This window comes from Tinamus guttatus, unplaced genomic scaffold, assembly GCF_059628265.1.
Source record: "Tinamus guttatus ecotype Peru unplaced genomic scaffold, ASM5962826v1 Tinamus_guttatus_pri_ptg000104l, whole genome shotgun sequence".
NCBI lineage: Eukaryota > Metazoa > Chordata > Aves > Tinamiformes > Tinamidae > Tinamus > Tinamus guttatus.
The window spans coordinates 3,057,974-3,081,889 of NW_028288638.1; the positions used below are offsets into that span (position 1 = coordinate 3,057,974).

Sequence of the window (23,916 nt, forward strand, 5' to 3'; positions counted from 1 at the left end):
TATCCCAATTTCTACGTGTGTATAAAACATGCAGGGATTTTTTTTTGTAATTCTTATTTGCAATGGCAATTTTCAGTGCATTTTGTTATGATTTCCTTTGATTTTGGTGCAGAAGCAGAGAGAGGCTTCAGCCCATTTGGAGGCTCATTGTGCGTGGCAATGACAGCCAGTGCCCTGAAATGTTCAGAAATGTTTCCTTTAAATTGAAAAGAGTAAGGAATAGATAAGAACATGAAATCCATTATAGTAATCATTTTTTCCCTGCCAACAGGAGAATGTTTTATGTATTATAGCAAAGGGTGTTTTTTTTTTTTTTTTTTTTTTTTGGTGGTGGTGGTGGTGGTGGTTTTATCCATTTTATTTTATTTTATTTTATTTTATTTTATTTTATTTTATTTTATTTTATTTTATTTTATTTTATTTTATTTTATTTTATTTTATTTTTTACTCAATGAAATCTGGACCGTAATCCAAATTTGAAGAAGCCATGCTGTGTACAAAAGAAATTGTTCTTCAAGAGATGCAAACTCAGGGCTTGAGTTAAAGGTTGGGACAGCATGGGGAAGGCAGAGGGATGCTTTTAGAGGCAAGAGCCCTGGACATGGTTTCTCAGTTCATGCTCTATATCTGGTCTTGATAGCTGTGAGGGAATAGAGAGGGAGGAAAGATTATAGAGAGAAAGCAAATAACCAGGAAAAACATTTGGCCAGATGTTTGGGGTGAATTTTAGATTTTAGGTTTTGAAATCTCCATCTTGCTGCCTGCTTAAAGGCTGAGTTGTAATTAAGACAACACCTTACTGTTCTGGATTATATGGAGCAGCCTAAGTCCCTATTTTTCCACATGTGCCAGAATGGTAGCCTCATTTATGGACCGGCAATTCGCTGCATGCCAAATGAAAGCTAATATGCAGATCTCTGCCCTGAAGTTTGTATTCCTTCTCTCTTTCTCTTTCCATATGGGTACCTAACATGAGGTGTTTCTATGCAAAAAGTCTTTAACCCCCATCAAAGTGTGGGGTTGTGCTGTTGTATTTTAAGGTCACGTAACCACAAACTGACCTCTCTGCTGTTCTGTATGCACTTCATGGGGAGTCAGCAGCCCCAGGGGTCTGGCGCAGAGCCTGTTTGCCTTCCTAACCCCTCTTTGCTCTGTGTTTGCCACACAGCAAGGATGCCCTCTGTATTGCTGCAGTGTCCAGCGCCTGCCTTGCAGCCTCGTGCAGAAAGGGCAGCTGTGCTTGGGCTCAGGTCCACCACTGCCCTGCACAACTGCATCAGTGCATACACCTGCCTCAAGTCTGACTTTCAATGAATCAAGAACAGAAAGGGAAAAAAATAAGTGGAGGTTTCATTCTTTTCATGATAGCAAAACATTTACCAAAAAAAAAAAAATCCACCCTAATCTGTGAAGTGTTTTGAGGGGATTTGGAGAAGGAAATGTAATCATTTAAAAAAAAATTAATTCCTCTGTAATTAGCATTTCTTTCGCAGCATCAGGAAAACTTGTTAGTCTGACACTGCTATGGCTGCTGTTCAGGTGAGTTGCCAAAGTGACTGTCCCTGGCTTGGTGGCACTGAAACTAGTTGCTAAACTAGGATGTGCAGTTTAAATAGTACTTTCTTCTCGCTGTTGTGGGTAGGACAGAACAGTGCCCCTCCTGAGAAGTTACTGCTAGCATTTAGATTTCAGTGAGTGGGCTTTCGAATAGGAAAGGCCATGCATGGGAATGGGCAGCACTTGGCCTCTGGTGTGCTTTTAATCACCACACCCAGGTGGTCTGTGGAAATAAGTATTTATTCTAAGTGTTCATTTAGCTGTGTGGTTCCTAGTGGACTCCTGCAGGTTTTAGCTGTGTTTCATAAGTGTCTTCCAGTTTGCAGAGCAAGCGTAAAATGAGAAGCTGCAAAAGCAAAAGTGACGCTACAGTGTCACTCCTGCTCCTGTCTCTTGTTGGCATCTTTAGAAGAGAGAAAACGGGAGGTGCTGCCTCAGTGCTGCAAGGACACGCAGTCCTGTCCGAAGGGTCGGGGCACAGCGTATGCGCCTGGGCCAAGAGGTCCTTTCCAGGCAAGTTTCCCTGCTGTGCTGCATCTGAGTGTGTCATTTGCTGTCACACACGGGGCTGCTCATGGTGAAGCCGTGGAAGGCCATAGGTCTAGCTTCCTGCAGTCCCCTGCTCTGTGTGCTCTTTCTCTGCTTGTATGAATGAAAGCAGGGATGGGTGCACTTGATAGGGACTGAAGTGCCATTTCTGCATTTGTTTTTGAGACCTGGGAGGGGGATTCATTTTTTTTTCCCCTCTTTTGTTTGTGTTAACCTCTTAATAGAAAAAAAAAAAAAAAAACAGCTGAGCCTTTTGTATTGTTAAATTTAGTATTTTCCTGTGCTCAAACTTTTGTGCCAGCGTGACTTTTCTTCAAAATGTCGGCTGCCTAATCTGTAAAGTGAGTGGATGGTGTTTTTGTTGGGAGTGGGTGGCTTTGGTGTCTGGTACTGCAGGTATGAGGTCTGCGTATCCCATTCTTACGTGCATCGCCGGGCTGAGATGCTGCAGTTCTTGGAGAGATAAAGTAGTCAAGCTGAAAATGAAACAAAGCTCTAACTGTATCCCTCCTTGTGTTTAGCAGAGATAAACTACAGTGGAGTCTCAGTGCTGCTCCGTTTGGCTTCTGGCAGCAGCTTTAATTGGTAAAATGCAGATTTTTTTTTTGATCAAGAGAGGATTATTCTTGTTATCAGTCTGGAGCATCTTATTTCAAGATGAAAAGGCTTCGCTGAATTACAGATGCCAACATTTTTACAAAGCACTTTGGCGATTGACATCTCAAAGAGAAAGTATGATTTATTAGCCTATAATGGCTAACACTGAGCACTGGGCTAGGTCCCACTGATTTGTGAAATTGCTTAATATGAATTGCCTTTTTATGTAATTCAAGCCCCAGATTTTTCAAATAAACTTAGGATATAAAGTGTAGGAAACATTAGATACCTGGAAAGGGATGGGTAACTAAGAAGGAAAGGAAGAAATGGAAAGGAAAGAGAAAGAAAGAGAAAAAAAAATGCAAAGAGAGAGAAAGAGAAATGTAAAGAAAGGAGAGGAAAAAAAAGACAAGAAAGAAAGAATGAAAAAGGAGAAAAAAAAGCGCCCTATTTCTAAATCCATCTTGGTGGTGCTTTTTTACAGTAGTTTGGTTGATATGTTGGCAGGGTAAAGATTAATAACAAGCCTTGTCGCTATCAGTACCTGCTTGTCGATTCTCTGTAACAGGGCTGTCTGTTCAGCATGGAAATTATTGATTAAATAAAAATTGCTATTAGATTGTGATGTGATCCATAATCACAAACAATGGTGGACATTCCTCTTTCAGATCCCAAGCCATGCATCAAGTTTTTCCTTGCAGTAATTTATATTGTGCTGACACTCGCACCCATTAGGCTTTTATCCTCTCCTACATGTGTCAAGAAAGCACTAAAAGAAAGAACAGCAGCCGCAGAGCGGCGGGTAGGGACTCACTAAATTTTCAAAGAAGCACAGTACGCCTGTGTCCATCCTTTCCTTGTCCTTAGCCCCTTACTATAGCAGTTAGTTATTTTTCCCAGCCAAGGGCTTGTTCCAACAGCCCCTGAATTCAGGGAGATTTTTGGATTGTTTTCAGTGAAAGCAAGATCTTGCTCCACAAGTATTCAACCCTTACATGCTCACTGCTTTATTATTATTATCCTGTTACTGCCTTGATACTGGTATTAGTTATGATCCAGTGGTAGACCCCTCCATGTCATGATGATGTGGAAGAAGGATGCAACCAGGGGGATCTTTCTTTTTTTTTTTTTTTTTTGTATTTAATTCTGGAGGGTGATGGACAGGTGGGTTTCCCATATTGCTTTAGGTCTGATGTTTTCTGATTTGACAAATCCAGCATTGGAGTGCTGTTGTTAAGATTGCCTCGATTTGGGTTAAGTTAATTAAAAAGATGATATCTCAATCCTTTCTTCTTAGCACATGTGAGCATGGTACCAGTATTCTTCCTCTTGTGGGAGACTGTCTAAAAGTAAAGGAAACTTAATCTATATTTCTTCCAGAGTTTGGTTGTTTATAAATGTTGTGTCCACTCATCTTCTTGGTTCCCTTGGCTCAGAAGAACTTAAAAAATATCTTGTCAAAGCTGTTCTAACCCACTTGGGCTGGCTATGAGGGGGAGGCAGTGCAATAGCTCTTGGTTATTTTGCAGTTACCAGCACTAGGTAGGTTTGCTGTAGGAGTTATGTACTTCCATACAGAGCTTAGAATGTAGCAGCCTGATACATTATGGGTACATGGTAATTTTTTTTTTTTGTTAATCTAATTTTTCTTAAAGTCAGTAGAATTAAGGATTTATCCTTTTAACAATTCTCACTGCTAATTAACACACTACGTGTATTTCTGTATCTCAGTACTTTCGGGATACTGTTGCCTACCTTTCTTGTACTTAAAGCCCTTAAAATATTACCACAGAAAATCCAGATGCTCCTACCTGCAGCATTTGCACCATTCTGCCCAGCTTAAGGAGCATTTAACAACAAGCGTACTTCATTACGCAGGGCAAGTTTAGAGTTCTGAGGCTTGGCCACTGTCATTTAAATCATTTTGCAAGAAGAGGAGCATGTGCCTTTCGCACCTCCCTCCAGTGCGGCAGCCTTCTCTGCGTGGATCAGAGCCAGGGGATTACCAGCCAGGAAATTCATTGCCAAGGGGATTCCAACACTCACGGTTAGCAAGAAAGGCCTAAACAAAGAGTTTTATATCACATTCTAAAGGTGCCAGGCTCCAGCTCCAGTAGTTTTGGGTGACGGAGAATTGCAAAGATGCCAGCTTGTCACTGAGACTCCCCTTTGGTTTCCTGCCATGGGCTCCTGGATTGACAGCCAGCACAAGCCTGTCCTGTTCAGATGGTGCCACAACACTGCTATGTAGGCTTACTTTCTAGTTACCCTAGTTTCCTGAAGCACTTCTACACTGTGAGTAAATTAAAATTGCTACATGGAGAACAGGGCAGAAAGTAAGTTAGTGTTGGCTCTGTCCTAAGAGTGATACTCTGGGAATATCCCTCTTTCCTCGGGGATACACCTCTTTTCTGGCAGGTGATCCTACACAGCTTTTGTTCCAATAGCCCTAACACGCTGCTGTAGTCTAATCTCAAGAATGTCTATGGCCTATAAAAGAGAAAAGAAAATGTTATCCTGTGGCAAGACAGCGATAAAAGGCAGTGTCTCTTCTGCCATTCCCTGCAGTATCAAGGGTGGCTAACTTGTCACGTGGTAGAGACCTTAACAAATCCTGACTTCTGCTGGGATGTGACTGGCGTGGCCAAACCTAGCACGGACGCACAGGGTAAATTTTAAATGGGTGTCCAGTAGAAGACATCGAGGAAGGTGTCTCAGAGGAGCAATAAATTGCTGCGCATTGCAGAAGCTTGTTAAAAATGCTTCTTAAAATGTTAAAGAGGAAGGGCCTGAAATATTTTCTGCAGTTCAGTCGCGATGTCGTGACCGTAACACAGTGCTCTTTCCATCACTTTTTGATGTTATATTAATTCCAGTAGGCTCTCCTCTGTGATGAAACAAACATTAAAACATACATCATCTAGTAAAGATTTGTGTAATATTCTATAACTACATATACCTTTGTAAATTCTATATAAGTGTTGCACTACCCTCATGGCTGTCTTAGTTCTTTGTGCATTTTGTTGCAAAAAGTGGGTCAGGTATTAGCTCTAATTCACCTGCAGGTCTTGTAGATTATCTGTAAAGAGACATTAAGTGCATTTAAAAAAAAAAAAAAACGCTATTTAACAGTCCATCTTTGCAGACAGAGCGTGGGTATTTTTAGTGTATAGGCATTTGGAATGTGTTCACATAGTAAGCATCGGACTCTCTTTAAAAAATTTAAAAAGACTTAACTGATGGACTTACACAGGAAAATCCATTTGAAGAGGAGTTTTTATTTTAAGGAGATTGGTGTTAGCTGTGCTGTAATCATTAAAAAGTGCTAAAAGCAGAAGAAAATGAAGGGCTGTGCAGAGTCTGGTCCAAGGTTGAACTAAGGGAAATGCACATTGCTCAATAAGGCTTGTCATGCTTAGTGTTTCTAGCCATATGTTTAATATACCATGAACAGCAGATCCATTTAATTGTCTGACATTTACCTTACTATTTTCCCTTATTACGCGCATAGGATTTTTGGTAAAGCAAGGCAATGTTTTAATTTTCTTGTAAGGAATTGAGTATTTTGCTAATCTTCCATGTAGATAAATGACCCGTTGTACTTGTCTGGGAGTTTGGAAGTCTTCAAAATCATACTGAAAACACTCCTTTTTGGTGTTTCCTTATCTTACTATAGCATTTCTTAGATTTATAAGTTGGCTCATGGGATTAAGCAGTTTGTCTCTGCTAATATAAAATGATATAAAGCTGCTGTAATATATGGTTACATTTTAACTCAAAGAGACTGTTGGTACTAACCTGCTCATAGGCTATTTCCCAACCGTTGCACTGAAAGGCATGTACATTTTAACAGATTTTTGTCATTAAAGGCGTACAGTTTATATGAAACAACTCTGGCTTAGTATATTCATTTCATGCATGACACCAATAGGGATATTTTGCTGGGTACTTTTTTATGTCCTTTTTCCCCCCCCTTTATGCATCTTTACTATCGTAAGTTTGTTTCTTGGCTCCACGAGTCTGGTCTGCATTGTGGAATGTGGAGATTAGAAATCTCCTCCCATTTTATTTTCTTGTGAACATCCGCTATTTTAAAGGGAAATATTATTACTTTTAGTTTGGTTTGATCCCAAGGCACAATAACTAACCATGAGAGAGCTGCTAAAGACTCAGTCCTGCAGAGAGCTCAGTGCGCTTGGCCCCAAAAGCATTTAATGGGCTCTGAGCTGCCATAAGAACCCATGAACACAGGGCAACTCACAGGATCAAGATCTGTGCGTCACAGCTAGGAGCAATGGCTGGGATATATCAAAGCCAAACAATATGAGGGGAGAATAGTTAATTTCAGGTTTAATATATACAGCAGGTCTGATTACCATTGAAGTTGAATGAGTTATAGTGGCAGGATAGAGGCCTATAGATTTTGTCTTCAGCTGCAATGTAGGGAAAAATCCAAACTATTTGGTTCTTCTACCTAGTGTGTGCTAGTGTGTTTTGTACAAAACCAGAAAACCAGGAGGATATTTTCATTGTTCATGCTACTTGCAAATAGAATGAAATTGTAATGCCCATTCATGATGCCTTCCTTCTCAAAGACACTGGTGGGAGTTCTCTGTGGTACTTCTTTGTCAGCTGGAAAAAAACAGAAATAGAATATGTGCTTTTAAGTGTGTTACACTAACATCTGCAGCAATGCTGAGAGCCTGGATGTGCAGGGCTTGGACCTTTTTTTCTTTTTTCTTTTTTCCTTTTTTTTTTTTTTTGTGTGTGCAAGGCCTGTTTTTCACATATGTTTTTGTTAAAGGCTGTACACAGCTGTATGCGAGTTCATGAATGCAAAGAAGGAAGTCAACCATTGTTCACATTGGATATTGCCTGTTAGGGAGTTTTAATGGCTTTTAACTTGGTTTTCCTGAAAATTCCCTAGCAATTGCACGCAAAATCAATTTTTATCCCTAAATGCAAAGATCATGAGGCAGAAAATTTTGAAGTTGAGCCTTAGGTGGTTTTCAGTTCTTCCATATTCAGTTGGTCCTAGAAAGTTCAGTTGGTGCATTTTTCTGGACAACATTTCGAGGTAACAACAATTCCACTGAAGGGCTGACATTCAGTTTCAGACCCTTTTCTTTATCCAGCTGTAGGAGGAGCTCTGCCCTTTTTGTATACTACTGTTTTGACTAGTTTGAGGGAGAAACGTGCAACAGAAGAACCGATATATGGAATGGGGAATATGAAAGTCTTTGTAACAAGGAGCTTCTGTCTTGTAAGCCACAGCAAGACAAGGCCTTGTGCCTCCCTACAGTCATACCATGTAGGCAGGAACAGTTCCTGCTGTTCAGTCTGGAATAGTTCCTACATCTCACCCCGTGGTGCTCCCATCTCCTGGAGAGCCAGGAAACCAGGGTGTAGAAGAGTGTAGGACACGAGAAAAGACCACCTTCAGTCTTTATTCCAGTGTAAAGACCAGCATCACAGTTCCACCACTTAGTCAGAAATGGATCTTAAACACTTCAGCAAGTGGCCTTTCTTGAGTTCTTCCCTCCCTCTCTGTCCTCTCGAGCTCAAACTGGAATTCTCCCTCACTGGCACACCCTTTGCCTGGCTGCTGCTTCTGCTTTTTTTCTCACTAGTCTGTCTTGGGTCTTTTGGTTTATTCTGCAGATGCCAAATTCCCCAGTTTTTAAAATGTGAAATTTACATGTAAGAGAGACAACTGGAAAATATGGGTATGACTTGGGGACCTAAATGTGAAGAGCGTAAGACATACAAAGTAAAACTAAGACAAACATGAGTATGTAAGCCAGAGTTTCCTGAAGTGATTTGTGCACATAGCTGAAGTCCTGGTGAGTGTGACCGTTACAATGGAGTTACTTATGTCAGGCTGCTTTTTCTAAAGGGGATTACAACTGCTCAGGAACTCAGGCTGTTGGAAAATATTACCCAGCAGCAAAAGACTTTCATTTCCCCAAGCGCTGTTAGAGTAACAGCTGTATGCTCAGTGCAGCTCTCAACTGTGAGACCAAATGTGGATCCAGAAGGGATGCAGGGAAGCACCAAGAAAAATGCGGAAGGCGGAGGGGAACTCACCAGCACCCACACGCTGGAGTAAAGCAAGTGATGCAAACTGCAGGAAATTGTGCACTGGGGTATAGGAGGAGGCAGCTGGGTGCACAGCTAGAGCAGAGAAGTGAGAGGGTGCGGGATAAATAGCGACCAGCTTGCAGCTGGCCCTTGTCCCCAAGGAAGAGCAGAGAGGAGGACACTTTCCCTATGGGCTCCTGCATCCCAGCATCCCAAGAAGTCAGTCATCCTCATGGTCATTTCTTTATCCCTCTTCTTCAGCAGCAGTGCTCAGGAGCACAGGGCATATCCTTGGAGGGTGGAGGCATAAGCAAAAACAAACAAGCAAGCAAAAAAAACTTTTGAGAGGAGTTAGCTGTCTGTCTTGAACATAAGAGAAAAAAACAAAGCTGAGAACTATCCAAGTGCCTCTTATACCACTGTAAAAGTGGAATGATTAATGTCCACAGCTTTCTGCTGATTTTTGGGTAGAATGTAATTTAGTAAATTTTTCATTTAAGGAAATAAAGGTGCAGTTTCTGCCTGTTGCTTTATAGGTGGATGGTCTTACACAGGAAATCAAGCAAGAGCTGTAAAAACTGATGGAGCTACATTTCTCTCCTAACAGATTTAGCTATACTGTATATGTGAATATAAATATATTAAATAAAACAAGAACAAGATGTGATCTTACTGGGAAAGAATCCTTGTGATATCCCATAACTTCCATTCCCTGCACAGAATATCGCAAAGCCTTACAAAAAGCTGTCTAAAATCTGGAAACATAGATGCAACGTTGCGGAATCAGTTCTTAGCGAGAAGAGCAAGCTGTGTTTGCTGCTTCGGTATTTTATCATATCCATACTGTATAACTACTGTATCAGAGATTAAAAGAAAGGTCATGCTGTATTATGAACTGCTGTCTTTATTTTTAGGATTAGATAACTTTTCTCTTTCCCTCCACCCCCCATTGATTCTCTTTATGTCCTAAGGGCAGATCCTTTCTCTTGGGTCAGGAATGTAATAAGGCAGGTTTTCCTCTCTCCAGGATATTGTGTCTCTCTCACTGTGTTTAAATTGCCATAGAAAGCTCTTCTGAGCAAAATACAGTATTTTCTTTGTACAAGAGCCAACGATTGACATATCCTTGGGGACTTCTCTGTCTTTAGCATTTAAACATACAAGTTGGATATGTTTAACCTATTGATAGGCAACAAAGACAACTACAGAATTTATTGTGAGAGAACAAAAGGAGAAGCAGAAAGAAAACATTTTCGTTGTTGTTTAAGTAAACCTATATTTTCAGCTGAAGCAGGGAGATGAGAAGAAAACAGTCCTGCTCCATTGTGGCCTTTGAATTAGCATATTCTTGTTTATCAGTAATACTGCTCCACATTTCACGAACAAAATTTCTCCAGACTCTTCCATTAGAAATCCTTTGATTCACTATAGCTTGGTTAAATACAATTTGGGACAAAAAATATACAAAATGTAAATCTTTATTAATTATTGTTAGTCTGCCTACTCTTCGTGTATTGCTTGCTTTCAAAGTTTTATGTCCCGTGAGACAAGAACTTTTCTTCCTGTTTGCTATATTGACCCCAGATCTTTAATGCAGATTTTAATTATGACTGTAGACCCAGGTCTTCTCCCAGCGGCATCTGCACTGGCCAATGGTAGCAGTTGTCCCTAGCCGTTCACATTTGTTGGAAATTAGGGTCCTCCTCAGTGTAGTGTGCACCTCTCAAGAGAGAGCTCGTTGGGATGTTGCAATCAGAAGGTGCCGAGTTAGCCTAAGCCATTCTCACTGTGGCAGGTGAGGTGAGCTGTTTATAGATGTTGGAAGGGCAGCAAGTTCTCTCAAATTAGTGTCTTGGTGTGTCCAGAATATGCTCTGTGCTCCCGACCCGAGAGTAAAAGCAATGACTTCCAGAGGAAGAGTGAGGACAGAGGAGTTCCTCTGGCAGAGGACTTTTTGCTTGTTCCCACCCAGAGCATTCAGGATCAGCACCGCTTCCTGGGGCAGAACGTGTGTGTTGCAAACAATTTTCCTACTCGGGGAGCAGGGGGAATTGCTGAACTGGTGCAGAGAGGCAATGGTGGGTGAAAGGGCAGGAAAAGGCTTCTTGGTTGGAGTGGCAAGGTTCCTGACAGACTATCCCAAAGTGTTTTACCAATATAAGTAGCCACCTTTGAATTCAGATTTGCAGGAGGGCAAGCACATTCTCCCAATCCTCCTTCCCCAGCTTCCTCCTTTCCTACCATTTCCATTCTTTCTTCCAACTGTCGGTTTCCAGATTGTCTTTCTCTAATGCCTGTCATTCTCTTCCATCTCCAGTGGGCTTTCTCAAGTTATAGATTATCATTATTTTTCAGTTGACTTGGCCTTCCGATTTCAATCCTCTCTTTCTTTCATTGACGGCTATTGTACGTTCTTAAAAAATAGAGACGGGAATCCAGAAGAGCATAGTAATAAATGAGCTGCAGCTGTGAAGTCAGCTAGTATGCTGGTTACAGTCTTCTCTTCTGTTCTCTTCTCTTCTCTTCTCTTCTCTTCTCTTCTCTTCTCTTCTCTTCTCTTCTCTTCTCTTCTCTTCTCTTCTCTTCTCCTCTTTTCTCTTCTCTTCTCTTCTCTTCTCTTCTCTTCTCTTCTCTTCTCTTCTCTTCTCTTCTCTTCTCTTCTCTTCTCTTCTCTTCTTTTCTTCTTCTTCTTCTCTTCTTTTCTTTTCTTTTCTTTTCTTTTCTTTTCTTTTCTTTTCTTTTCTTTTCTTTTCTTTTCTTTTCGAATTAAACATTAATGCTCATGTGCACAGCTCATGTATTAAGTTTCTAAAATGGTTTAAGTTACATTTCTTATTTTTGAAATTCTGAAATAGCCATTATTTTGAATGAAACTTTCTTTACTTAGTGATTAGATTTTTGGTAATGGGATGTCTAAAAACTTTCCAGTCCTACTGGAGATAGACATTTGCAGCATATTTTTTGTACTCCTAAAAAAGTTGCAATCCTCTCTTACATAAAAGCCCAAAATATCTGATTAGTGAAATGTAGTGTACCTCTAGTCCTCATTGAGCTTTACAATCATGACCAAATTTGGGGGATGGAGGGGATTTAATTTCTTAATAGTGGAAAATTTTGAAAACTGGGTATTGAAATTGAATGACAAAGATCAAACACTACAAGTTGAGGGGTGCAGTGTGCAGACACAGTATCTATTGTATTCTTTGTATAGGACATTGCCATGCAGTCCTTTTAAGATCCGGCTGATTTTAACTGGGGGTATTCCATTTCAGCAAAGCTGTCAAGATCGTTGAGACACTGACCTGCTTTGGGCCAGATATGTGGATTGTACAAATTGGCATGTCGCTCATCAGATCTGTCATAACAGTATTTCCTAATTCTTCTGTAAAATATGCAGGACAGTCACAAGAACTCTAATAGCATAACAATAAATGTATCCAAAGGAAGGGAAACAGGAACAGAGAGAGTTATCTCAGTTTCTCCTCAGGCATGTGCCTATGCAGGCTTCTTAATGTATAGCTATAGCTTCTGTTCGGCTTTAGGAGTTGAAAGCGGCTTAAGTGTTTATGCCACCATAATGGCTTAAAGCAGCTTAAGTGCTTGAACTGAAAACAGCTTAAGTACTTAAGGAGTGAGGTCAAATGCATACTCTTCTTAATAGAACAGGAAGGAGATGTTAGTCTCTTGTTGTCTAACGTGGTTGTGCCTGCGAATGGTCTTTAGTTGGGAAAAGACAGAAGGGATCCGTACCTACTTTCCAGCAGATGAGAGGAAGTTAAAATGCATGTGTCGTTCTAACAGAGAGTCACAAAGGTTAGAGAAAGACTCGATTGCAGTGATTGGAATGTGTCTGAAAAGTCTGTTGGGGGTTTCACTCTACAGAGATGGAGTTTTTTTGCTTCGCCACAGTGGGATTTCTATTGTTGGAGGATATTTCCTGCCTCACCAGGCCATCCTTTATCTCCTGGCTCATTTACAGACCTTTTGTCTGTCCATGTAGCCATGGATCTTAGAGTTAATCTTTATGGAGTTGTTAATGAGATGGTAGGGAGGACTGACTGAAGTCATCTCTTAGTTGCCTGACTACCTAAAATGGTAGCGAGGAGCAGTGTAGAACCATGGATTGCATCCTTGGGGAGTAAGTTAAGCATGGATACTTGCTTAAATGTTCCCTGATAGTATTTTGAATGCTGGTATTCTTTTTACAGTGGATCACTTAGGTACCTCAGGAAGCTGTGTGGGTCAAGAACCTCAGAAGTATGCATGCCATTCATGAATGATTTCAGTGGGAGTCAGTAACCTAAAGTCTAAAGACTGTGAGTCTTAGCTTTATTGGGCTTTAAATCTTCATCTCTAATGTGACCATAGTAGTAGATAGTATTTCCCAAGGTTTGTTGTTAGGAGAGGTATATTAACAAGCTGTAAGATACTCAGATGCTTTTCTAGTGGTCTCAAGTAACTAGCAGAAGAGAGAGAGAGAGATCTGCAAATACACCTAAGTGAGGATAGGTAATTTTAAATTCTGTTACAAAAAAAAAAAAAAAAAAAAAAAGGTGAGCTCTCAGACACTTCATGTTATTGTGGCCAAGAAGGTGATGTCTTTCTAGATCAGGCAAAGAGAAGGGCTGAGAGGACAGCTGAGCTGGGTGGGCTAACACAGCCCTATGCGTAGCTATGAGGAACTTAGGGCCAAAATGACAGACATGAGTAAGATGCAGGGGCTTCCACACTTGGAATCAAAGCAGGCTAAGACAGGCAGTGAGGAATTGATCTTTCTCCAGAAGACTAGAAAAAAACATTTCATCTAACCCAGAAAAGGAAGGCAAACGGGAGAGTGTTGTCTGTAAATTAGTTGGGTTGGTGGGGGGTGGGGGAAGGGGAATAGAGAGGGAAGGAGAGAAACACGGTGGAGGGAAACAGAGCTATTTAAGCTGAAGGATAGTGTTGGCACAAGAACAAATGAGTGTAAATTGGCTGTGAATAAATCCAAGCTAGAAATTAGACAGTTGTTAACCAGCAGAGGAGTGAGTTCCTAGAATAGCCTTCCCCTGGGAATAGAGGGAGCTGAACACCAAAGTACTTAGAAGATGAAGCTTGCTCTGTTCATGAACAGGATTAGGTGTAGTGGGGCTTGCCATAGCGAGGGATGGGCTTGACCAGAAAGTCCCTTCCAGTAGCTAACTGTGTATGAGCTTAGGGACAAATCTACATTGCCTGTGCAAAACACCTAAATAAAAGTGTGTTCCCTGCAGGACTTTCTGGTCAGGAACAACTAATCCCCTTCCAAAGCAGCCTCAGTGTGTTGCTGCCGGACACAATCTCCACATGTCTCCTCTGTGCGACTTGTGGGCTCTCCAGCTCCCCCGTGCAGCTGCAGGATAAGCTGTGTTTAGCGGCTGTTCCACCGCGATGCCTCTTCACAGCTTGCTCTTCATCCTGTACGCGGCAACTGCAGCAGCAGGGCTGGTCTGAGGGCATTTGTGAAACGGTGGAGTTGAGGGGCAGGTTTGTGTGAGGAGGCCGTGATTGAATGTTTGTTCTGTTTGAAGTCAGTAGTGAGGTTTCACAGGGAGTTACTTCATATACACTTTCAAAATTCCTAAAATAGAGGAAAATAATTGTGAGATGATAAAAAAATCTATAATTGTAATTGTAGTTGAAAACAAAGCATTCTTTGGTAATGCCCATATTATGCGTTATGCCACCATACCACCCAACTCACTCCACCGCTGTGAAGGATCGGCTTCCCCGGGACTGTTTGACTGCTGTGCATGCGCATTTGGGCTTTGTTTATGTATTCAGTAACTAATAGGTAACAAGCAGTTGACTTGAGAATACTAATGCATTTCCTTTCTTCTGAAAAATACCTTGAAGAGGAAATAAAACATTAAGATTATGGCAGGGCATAACTCCAAAGAGACCTTGCATTATCTGCTGCAGTAGAGAGCTGCACACCGTGTATGTATTGATTAAATAAGAACACATACCTTTTAAGATGTTATTATTCTAAATACTGTTGCATATCATATAAACATTTGTGTTTTCAGAATGCTGTAGATTGTTCTTCTTATGGCCTCTATTTTTTGAGCTTTCCCAGCAGACATGATAGGCCAAGTTCACCCTTGATTTCAGTTAATTCGCTGGCTTATTTTGATTTGGAATTGAAAGCTGTCTTAGGGCCTCCTTTTTCCAAAGCCATAGTGTTTTGACACCAAACCTGGTATTTAGGTCAGCTCCCTTAGTTCATGTTAGGGTATTTTGGAGCCAAAAGTTAATAGTGGAACTCCATAGAAAACCAGAAAAGCCAGGACAGATTTGGGTTTGGTAATTAGCATTGAAACGGCATGAAAGTCACTGGTATGCTGTGAATGACCCTTGGTTAGCAGATTCAGAGAACTGTGTGCAGTGGGAGATAGCTGGCAGAATCCTAGCTTTTAAGTGGCCTTTTTTTTTTCTCTCTTTTTTTCAGGTTAGAAATTGCTAATACTACAGAGCTGGTGCTTCAGAGCCTCGTGTTAGCAAACCTGACACTAGGGAGTAATATCATTGGCCTTCATGCGCCTATTTACTATAATAAGGATTACCAACATGAGTAAAACTTGCAGGTTTGGGCCTACAAAATTAAAATAAAAGCCTTTTCACACCCTGCAACTGCATCAAAATTCAATTTCAACAGGAAAAAAAAATCCTTCTGATCTAGTCCCTGGAATGTGACATTTCATGGGTGTAATAAGGTTACAAACAGATTATAAATTCAAACCCTATAAATCCTTATTGTACTGTACCAAAGCTTCTGCTTTGCATAATACTCTTATTCCAGACTGTTCTTTGTTTTACAAGCTCAAAACCATTCATTCTCTCTTATAATGGAGAGCAGGGAGTCAAAAACACCGTGCAAAATCCAAAGGTAATCATCTGATTCAGAGAACCTGAATGCCAGAGTTCACAAACTTCTGATCATTTCTAATTGCCATTGTTTGCATGGCAAAAACACCCTCTTCCTTGGAACTTTTATTTTTTTTTTTTGAATGATTGCACATTGTTTTCTGCAGAATAATCCCTGGTCCGGTTTAGTCTGTCCTTCACTTCCGTTGTTCTGTCTACATGTCCGTGGCAGATGCTTGGTCTGTTCTCAGAGCACATTTTAAGGGAGGGAAGCTATCTGACCGGGGTCCTGTGTGACCAGGATGATGAAAGCTGTGAGACCCCTTAGGTATGAGCATTGCTGAATTCTACTGTTGCGCTCTTGCTTGTGATGGTTTGACATGTAGCAGTGTCTTCTTCCACATCAGTCTTTGAGTATTCAGGCAAGTTTATAGGTCTGCTAATATATTACCCTTCTGTCTAAAGCAACTGAGCAGCTCATCTGAGAACTAAAGAAATTACGCAGATTACTAGATGATGTAATAGTTCATTTCTTCTAGGCAGTACGTGCAGGTTGGGATCCTTAGGTTAAATGAGAACAAGATGGCTTTGCAGGCTGGCTCCCAGGTGCTGCTTGGTATAGCAGAGCCATGTGCGGAAAGAGTACATCAAGGAGCTTGGTTGTAGGAAGGGCAGAGGAAACTGGAAAGGAGTGACAACGTAAGAGTGCAGGGCAGATGAGTAGGGAAAGGCAGAGTTACCCAGTGTCTTGAAGGTGATGCACAAGATACTTGATAGATGAGCCAGTGAATTACAGAGGTGGATGAGCCAGTCACCATCCTGGGCAAACTTTTTCCCAGCAGTTGTTAGCCTGGCTGGAGGAGGAGAGTGGGGAAGGCCACTTGTACTGGTGAGAAGAACCAGCTGGAAGATGCTCACGTTGATAAAAGCTCAAGGTCCAGAGGGCAGGAGGAGCAAGCTCAACTTCAGGAACAAAAAGGAAAAAGGTCATATTGCAAATTCTTCCATAAAAGCAGCCATAGGACCTGAGTGCCCATGCAGGACAGCAAAGGTAAAAGGAGGTGCTGTTCTGTTTCATAACAAAGAACTGATCAAACCAGTCTTGAAGTTTTTGAATGAGATGGAATGCCTAGGTCATACACCCAATTTTATTTTGTTCCCCCCTGGTCTGTGTAGGTGTAACCAAATAGCTCACAGTCTGTATTATTTACAGAAAGATTTGGTCAAGAATTACTTCAATGCATTGAGGTTTGTCCTGTTATTTCTTTTTCTTTCAGGAAATAAAAGTGCACATTAACCTCATTGTATTGCTCTGATTTGATTTCAAAACACTGGGCATCTGTACACTTTCTGTACAAGCATGTGTAATATGAATGGACTACAGAGATAGGCACTTGAAACATAAACTCCTACAGATTACATGTTGTACGTTGTCCAGCACATCTGTTCTCTTCATACGCTCTGTATGCCATCAGAACTTTTAAGAAATGGCAATAAAGTTTCAAAACCAGAAAAAGAGCAGTCATCTTTTATAGGCAATCCACATCTGTTTGCCATGGGGATGCTGTATAATTGTGAACATAAGTGATTTTATTTGGTTTTCTGATTGTTTTCAGGACTTTTGAAAAGATCGGGATTATCTTTTTTGTATTCCAGTATGAACTACTGACTTTCTGTATGCCTAACTTTTTCTGTGAGCTACTTATGGAGTAGAGATTGATTTTATCTCCGTGCTTCAATCAAGTAGAAACTCTGGAGGAGTTTATCTTACTTACCTTAAATGAAATAAATGCATTCTCTGAGAGAGAGGGCCCTCTAGTGGCACAACTGAACACTCCTGTGGAAAGTCATGGCGAAGTAGTGGGTAGTGGTGCAATCTCTGAGGCTCGGATTTCCTGGAGAGAGTTCAAGAGAATTCATCAACTAGCTTAAGTTAAAATTCCATCCTTCAGGCACCTTTGAAAGTCCCGTTTAAGATGATTTTTTTTCTGAAGTTACGCAAAAAAAAAAGTAAACAGTTAAGCCTTGAAAAAAAATATGCAACTTGAGGTCAGCCCTGATCCAGCTGCAAATTTCTGCTCAGAAACACAGTCAGTAAGTTTTTTTTTGAAGAGTAGAAAACACATCCCTTGCCTGTATGTGGGTACAGTCACACAGATTACCCTGACGATAAGAGTGTGCACACATGCATGAGTATCAGGTGGCTTGGGCAGGGGTAACTCCTAGAGACTTCTCAGTAAAACTCAAGCAAAGGCATGTTTCATAAAGGTAAAAACTGCATTGATGGATGCTTTCATGCCCAGAGTGTTTAGTTGCTGGAGTATCTAGGGTGTGTGCTAGCCTAGCGTGTTCACTGAAAGAAAATACGGGTAGTGAGTTAAAAGCTGTGGAAATCTTGTTTAGCAATTCTGTTATTTTTTGAGGTTGCAGGATGTTTTTTAAAGGCATGGCTTTGTATACTTCATTCACACTGAATAGCACTTAAGTAAGACTTCTTGGTCCAAGAAAGCATTACTCGGTGTGAATCATGTAAATGCCTCCATGCTTGAGATTATCCTGGATCCATTTAACATTCTGTATCCCTGAAGTATCTGTATCCAAAGCCTGTCAATGTCAGTAGGAACAAACTCATGGGCCTTAGCAAACTTCCTGTGAGATAGCTTGAAACCTGCGGTGTCTTTGGAGCATGGACAGTCGTCTTGTTCTGCTTGCACCCAAAGTCCGTGGTACACAGCTGAGCCTTTGGTGCTGTGCTTCAGTGTAAATTAACAGCAAGGCTGATGACGACTTCAACAAGTTTGTGTTAAGCTGCAACCTTTTCTCTACCCGACAGCATATAAATAATGACCATATACATGGTGAGAAGAAAGAGTTTGTGTGCCGATGGCTGGATTGTTCCCGGGAGCAGAAACCATTCAAAGCTCAGTATATGCTGGTGGTCCACATGAGGAGACATACAGGGGAAAAGCCACACAAATGCACTGTGAGTAAACGCGCAGAGGTCCCGGCTTTGGCAGGGGAGCTGGGTTACTCAGAGAAGAGAACAGCTCAGATGCGGCATTCCCCGATCTCTTGCCCATCTGACATTAGTTGCAGAGAAGACTACCCTGACTGTTTTGTTATCCAGCTGGCCCAGATGATAAGGACTTCAGGAGAGGAGAGTCACTGGGCAATTTGGCCCACTTCCTCAAGTTGAAAGTGCAAAGAATCCCCAAAAGGCACTGTAAAATAGCGCTCAATTTGTTTAATTATTTAGGAGAACTTTCTCTTACACAGTTACATCTGGTTATTATTGCTGGCCACAGCATCCTTATAAATTTGCAGTGGATTTTTGTTTTAGATGAAGTACACAAATACTGTTCTTTCCTGTAAGAGTTTACATAATGCTAGAAGCATTTTAACTTGAGCTGTGATGGGTTCTGCCTGGGTAAAATTGAAATCCAGCAAATAAAAACAAAATCAGGTTAGGCAAGGTTATGAAGGCCTTGTTTCTGAACTTCTGCAGGTCAGCTTTTACCATTTCTTGCAAGTACAAATATTAAAATTAATCCAGATTTATTTCTTATCTGCAGTTTGAAGGTTGTACAAAGGCCTACTCCAGACTAGAAAACTTGAAAACGCACTTGAGATCTCACACTGGAGAGAAACCATATGTGTGTGAACATGAAGGCTGCAACAAAGCTTTCTCCAATGCATCTGACAGGGCCAAGCACCAAAACAGGACTCATTCCAATGAGGTAAGTAATGACAGCTTCCAAAAAGAAAAGAAAAAAAAAAGGTCCAGAGTCTCATAGAGCTAACTGTGGTCATAACAATTTATTATGGAATACAGACAGAGAAATCCTCAACAACCTGAAAAGAATAAGTTCTAGATATCTCTTACTAGCAAAAACAATCTTTTTAGTGCCATGCAGAGGCTAAAGAGGTCTTAGTCATTTTATTAAGCATAAGAGGAAGGGAGAATTGAAGGAGTGATTTAACAGAAAGCTGTGTTAACCAGGAGAAGGTCTGAGTTGAAATGCAGGGATCGTTTTTTCACTCGGAAATGGATGGAGACGTTCAGTCTCGAGCAGTGCAGTTGTGTTGTTCTGTGCTGACATCTGCTGGCTTTTAAGCAACAGCTTTTGCTCAGGGACTGGTGGAGCTGCAGTTGCATCTCCAGCGCAGGAGAGTGCGCGCTGCAGTGTGCGTCCTGCTATCCGGGAGAGGGGGAGCGAAGACTGCCCGGCCTCTATGAGAGGCTGTTGCAAGACTAAAGCTGTCTTCTTCAGCTGCTGCTGACAAATAGAAAGGAGTCTGAAGAGGCTAGGAAAACTGAGTTTCCCTTGAAGTTCTGAGGTTTCCCTCTCCATCAGTACTGCTTCATTCTTTCACAGAATCACAGAATGGTTGAGGTTGGAAGGGGCCTCTAGAGATCATCTTGTCCAACCCCCTTGCTCAAACAGGGACACCTAGAGCACATGGCACAGGGTGGCATCCAGACGGGTCTGGAAGATCTCCAGAGAAGGAGACTCCACAACCTCTCTGGGCAGCCTGTTCCAGGGCTCTGTCACCCTCACAGTCAGGAAGTGCTTCCTCACATGGAGATGGAACTTCCTGTGTTTCAAACTTGTACCCATTACCCCTTGTCCTATCACTGGCTACCTCTGAGAAGAGTTTGGCCCCATTCTCCCTACATTCACCCCTCAGGTACTTGTACATATTGATCAGATCTCCTCTCAGTCTTCTCTAGGCTAAACAGGCCCAGCTCACTTAGACTTTCTTCATAAGATAGATGCTCCAGTCCCTTAATCATCTTTGTCGCCCTCTTCGTTTCCATTCTGAAAGATCTCACCACATAGAGGTGAATAGATACACTGGAGGAAATTTGATCTTTCTTCAGGAAACCAGCCAGTCATAGCTGTCTCCCAGACTCTCAACGTAACATTTCTTCATTGCTCTGTTTTCTATTACTGCTGTCGTCTTTTTCAAGTGTCACATCATATTAATCCTTTGTCCCTGTTTCTGTTGCCCTATTTCAAGTTCAGGATAGGAATTCATGTCATCTTGGGGGAGCACAGTCTGTCTCCTGTGCTCTGTCCCTAAACCAGAAAGTGCTCTAGCAGGGCAGAACAAACCAGCATGCTCACAGTGTAGCCTGGAGCCACACCAGCTATACCCATTTCCACAAGCCTTGTCTCTAGTTGTCTGTCAGGTTCATCACAGGCATGTGGATGTCCTGACAAAATCTCCTAGAGGCACTGATCTCCATATGCCATGGTCCCTGCAGCATCTCTGAGACACAGGCTAAGTAGACAGCATCATGCATATCTGACTTTGCCCTGTCACTGGAGTGTGCGCTCTCAGCAGCTGAACTGACAGCTGCACTAAAGTCCAGCAGCAACCTTGTGAGTTGTCACCAGGAGTAGATAGTAGGATGTTCGCTAGCTGACTAAGCTTCCATTTTGTTCACTCTCTGAACCAATCTGTTGGTTTCCTAGCTCATAAATAAGATCCACATGAACTTGTAGACCTGTACTCCCTGTTATTTAAGATACAAATTTCATGTCCAAGAGTAAGTCACTGAGAGAGGTTATCCCTCTAGAGCCTTCTCTTCTTCAGGTTAAACAGTATGAGCTTTCTCAGTCTGTTCTCATATGACAGATCCTGTAGTTCCTACATCATCTTTGTGGCTCTTTGCTGCACTTGCTTCAATAAATGCAGTCTTCTCTTGTACTGAAGAATCCAGGGCTCCTGATATGGCCTCACCAAGGTTAAGTCATCTCCCTCAACTGCTGGCAACACTCTGCCTAATACAGCCTTTAATACCATTGGGCATCGTTGTCACAGGTTGCTGGCCCATGATCACCTAGTTGTCCACCAGGACCCTCAGGCCCTTTTCAGAGTTTCTTTGCAGTAGATCGGCCTCCAGGCTGTACAGGTGCATCCTCTGCAGATGCAGAACTCTACTCTTGCCTTTGTTTGAGGTTCCTCTCTGCCCATCTCTCCAACCTGTCCCTCAGGCTGCCATTCAGGTCCCTCTGTGACCAACTGATGCATATGCCACTCCTCCCAGGTATGGTTACTCTGCAAACTTGCTGAGAGTGCATTTGATCCAATAAGTAAGACCAAAAAAAAAAAAAAAAAGTTGTCTTTTTTGGAAGTAGTTTAGTTATGGAAGTGAATGATACTTTGTTTCCTGAGGAAATGGTGTTCAAATCTTCCTTTCTATGCTGACACACTTAAGAATAAGCAAGCTCTTCATGTCATTATAAGATAGTAAATTTGGCTTAGAAGCATAAATGTTTCATTTTTTTGTTGCTTAGTGAACATACTCACAGACAAAGGCTGCTGGATTTAAAGAAAATGAATGAACAGTTATGCTAGAGTACTAGTACACATATAGTACAATACTAGCTTATATAGTTGTGAAGTACTAGTTTATATACTGCTACAAGCTAAAAATGCTTATGGAATTGAATCCTATGCTTTGGCATTTTAAACTAGTGATCTGAAGAGGCCAGAAAAAATTTCTCCCTCATGGAACGTGCTGAATGTCCCAGCAAGTTGTGAAGGGGAACTTCAAGGAGTAGTTACTGGGTATGCTAGAAACAGGATATCGAACTATTGAGAGCAATGGGCAGCATAGAAAATTAGTCTGATCTTCATTAATTGCCACAGCTCTGTTGACTCTGCTGTGATGGTAAGTCAAAGCTATGCCAGTTCCTATCATGAGAAGCTCTGCCCTCTGTTACCTATGCAGCATTAATGCTAGAGGCTACAAAACAGGTACCAAATTCATTGTGAAAGGGTGTAACTATATCACCAGCAGTGCTCTGAGGAGTTCCTGAAGACTTCCACAGGGAATTATGTCTGATTTGAGTGTTTATCCTGACTTGACAGAAACCATACGTTTGCAAGATACCAGGCTGCACAAAGCGCTACACGGACCCCAGCTCTCTCCGGAAACACGTGAAGACCGTGCATGGCCCAGAGGCCCACGTCACCAAGAAGCAGCGGGGGGATATCCACCCAAGGCCTCCACCACCGAGAGACCCGGGCAGCCATTCTCAGACCCGATCACCAGGCCAGCAGACTCAGGGTGCACTTGGTGAGCAGAAGGACCTCAGCAACACTACCTCAAAGCGTGAAGAATGCCTCCAAGTGAAAGCAGTCAAGTCAGAAAAACCAATGGTATGCAATATACCGTGCCCTTCCCTTCTTCCTCTTTCTTATTGCCATCAGTTCATAATCCCTGTGTGAAATGCTCGAGCCCATAAACTCTAGCTCAGAAGACTTGGGTTTTGCGAGGTTTTCGTTTTCATTTACATTGAAAAATGTTTTTAAAGCCTTAAGAAATAACAAATACAAAGATTATATCTAGATTGTGCAAAATACCGTAAGTGCAGTGTTGGCAATCCCATAATAATTGTTTCTGCTAAAATTATATTTTCTGGAGTCAGCATATTATGAGAAAATCTCAACTTTCATTTTTCAAAAAGGCAAGTTTTTCCTTTCTTCTTTGTAGAAGAAAGAGCACTCGAATCAAAAACTGAGTCGAAAATAGTATAAGCTACTAAAAATAAAACTGAGTCCAAAATAGTATGTTGATGGTGATAATTTTTGGAAAACTTGCGGAAACTATTGATTTTCATGAGAGAGAGATTGGCAGGTTTGTACACAAAGCATAGATTAAACTGAAGCAGGATAAAGAAAGCTTCAGCATTAGGAGGAGATCTCTTCATGTCATTTGATCTCTACTGTGAAGTGATTTCTTATGTTACTTTAATACTTAATTCAACTTAACCAAGTTAAGTTCATTCCCATTTAACCAAATTAAGCTTAATTAAGGGTCTCTATAGGTCTTTTCATTGGTTTAGTTTAAAGTACCAGTATAACTTTCGATGATGAAAGTGCCTTATCCCTCTTTCTGGAACCTCCCAATAATTATTCCCTTTTTGAACGAGTATATTAAATAAAGAAATATTTTTCTTTCATATACCTATATTTCATGCACCATCCACAAGGGTTAAAACTAGCGAAGTGTTAACATCCACATCTCGGCCATACAATTCATCTGGACCCAGCTTTGGGGAATTAAAAACACAGACTTTCCAAGTTCTCATGGGTTTAGCTCATGGGGTTAATCTCCTTGCTTCCATTTCAAACTGATTATTCATTGAAATTTGAGTTACTACTATATTGTGACTGTTCCAATCTGTAGAACATTAATCCCAATTCATAAACTTCCAAGGGCCTAGAGTTAAC

At 41.4% G+C, this 23,916-nt stretch overlaps 1 protein-coding gene across 1 annotated transcript in view; it reads left to right on the plus strand.

Moving 5' to 3' along the window:
* The window catches only part of GLI3 (GLI family zinc finger 3), a 137,206-nt gene that overhangs the window by 107,269 nt on the left and 6,021 nt on the right, over positions 1-23,916 (plus strand). Inside the window, exons 9-11 of the mRNA XM_010223780.2 lie at positions 18,503-18,652; positions 19,242-19,406; positions 22,552-22,842. Coding sequence (XP_010222082.2) covers positions 18,503-18,652; positions 19,242-19,406; positions 22,552-22,842 — 606 coding nt within the window. The remainder of the gene's footprint in view (positions 1-18,502; positions 18,653-19,241; positions 19,407-22,551; positions 22,843-23,916) is intronic.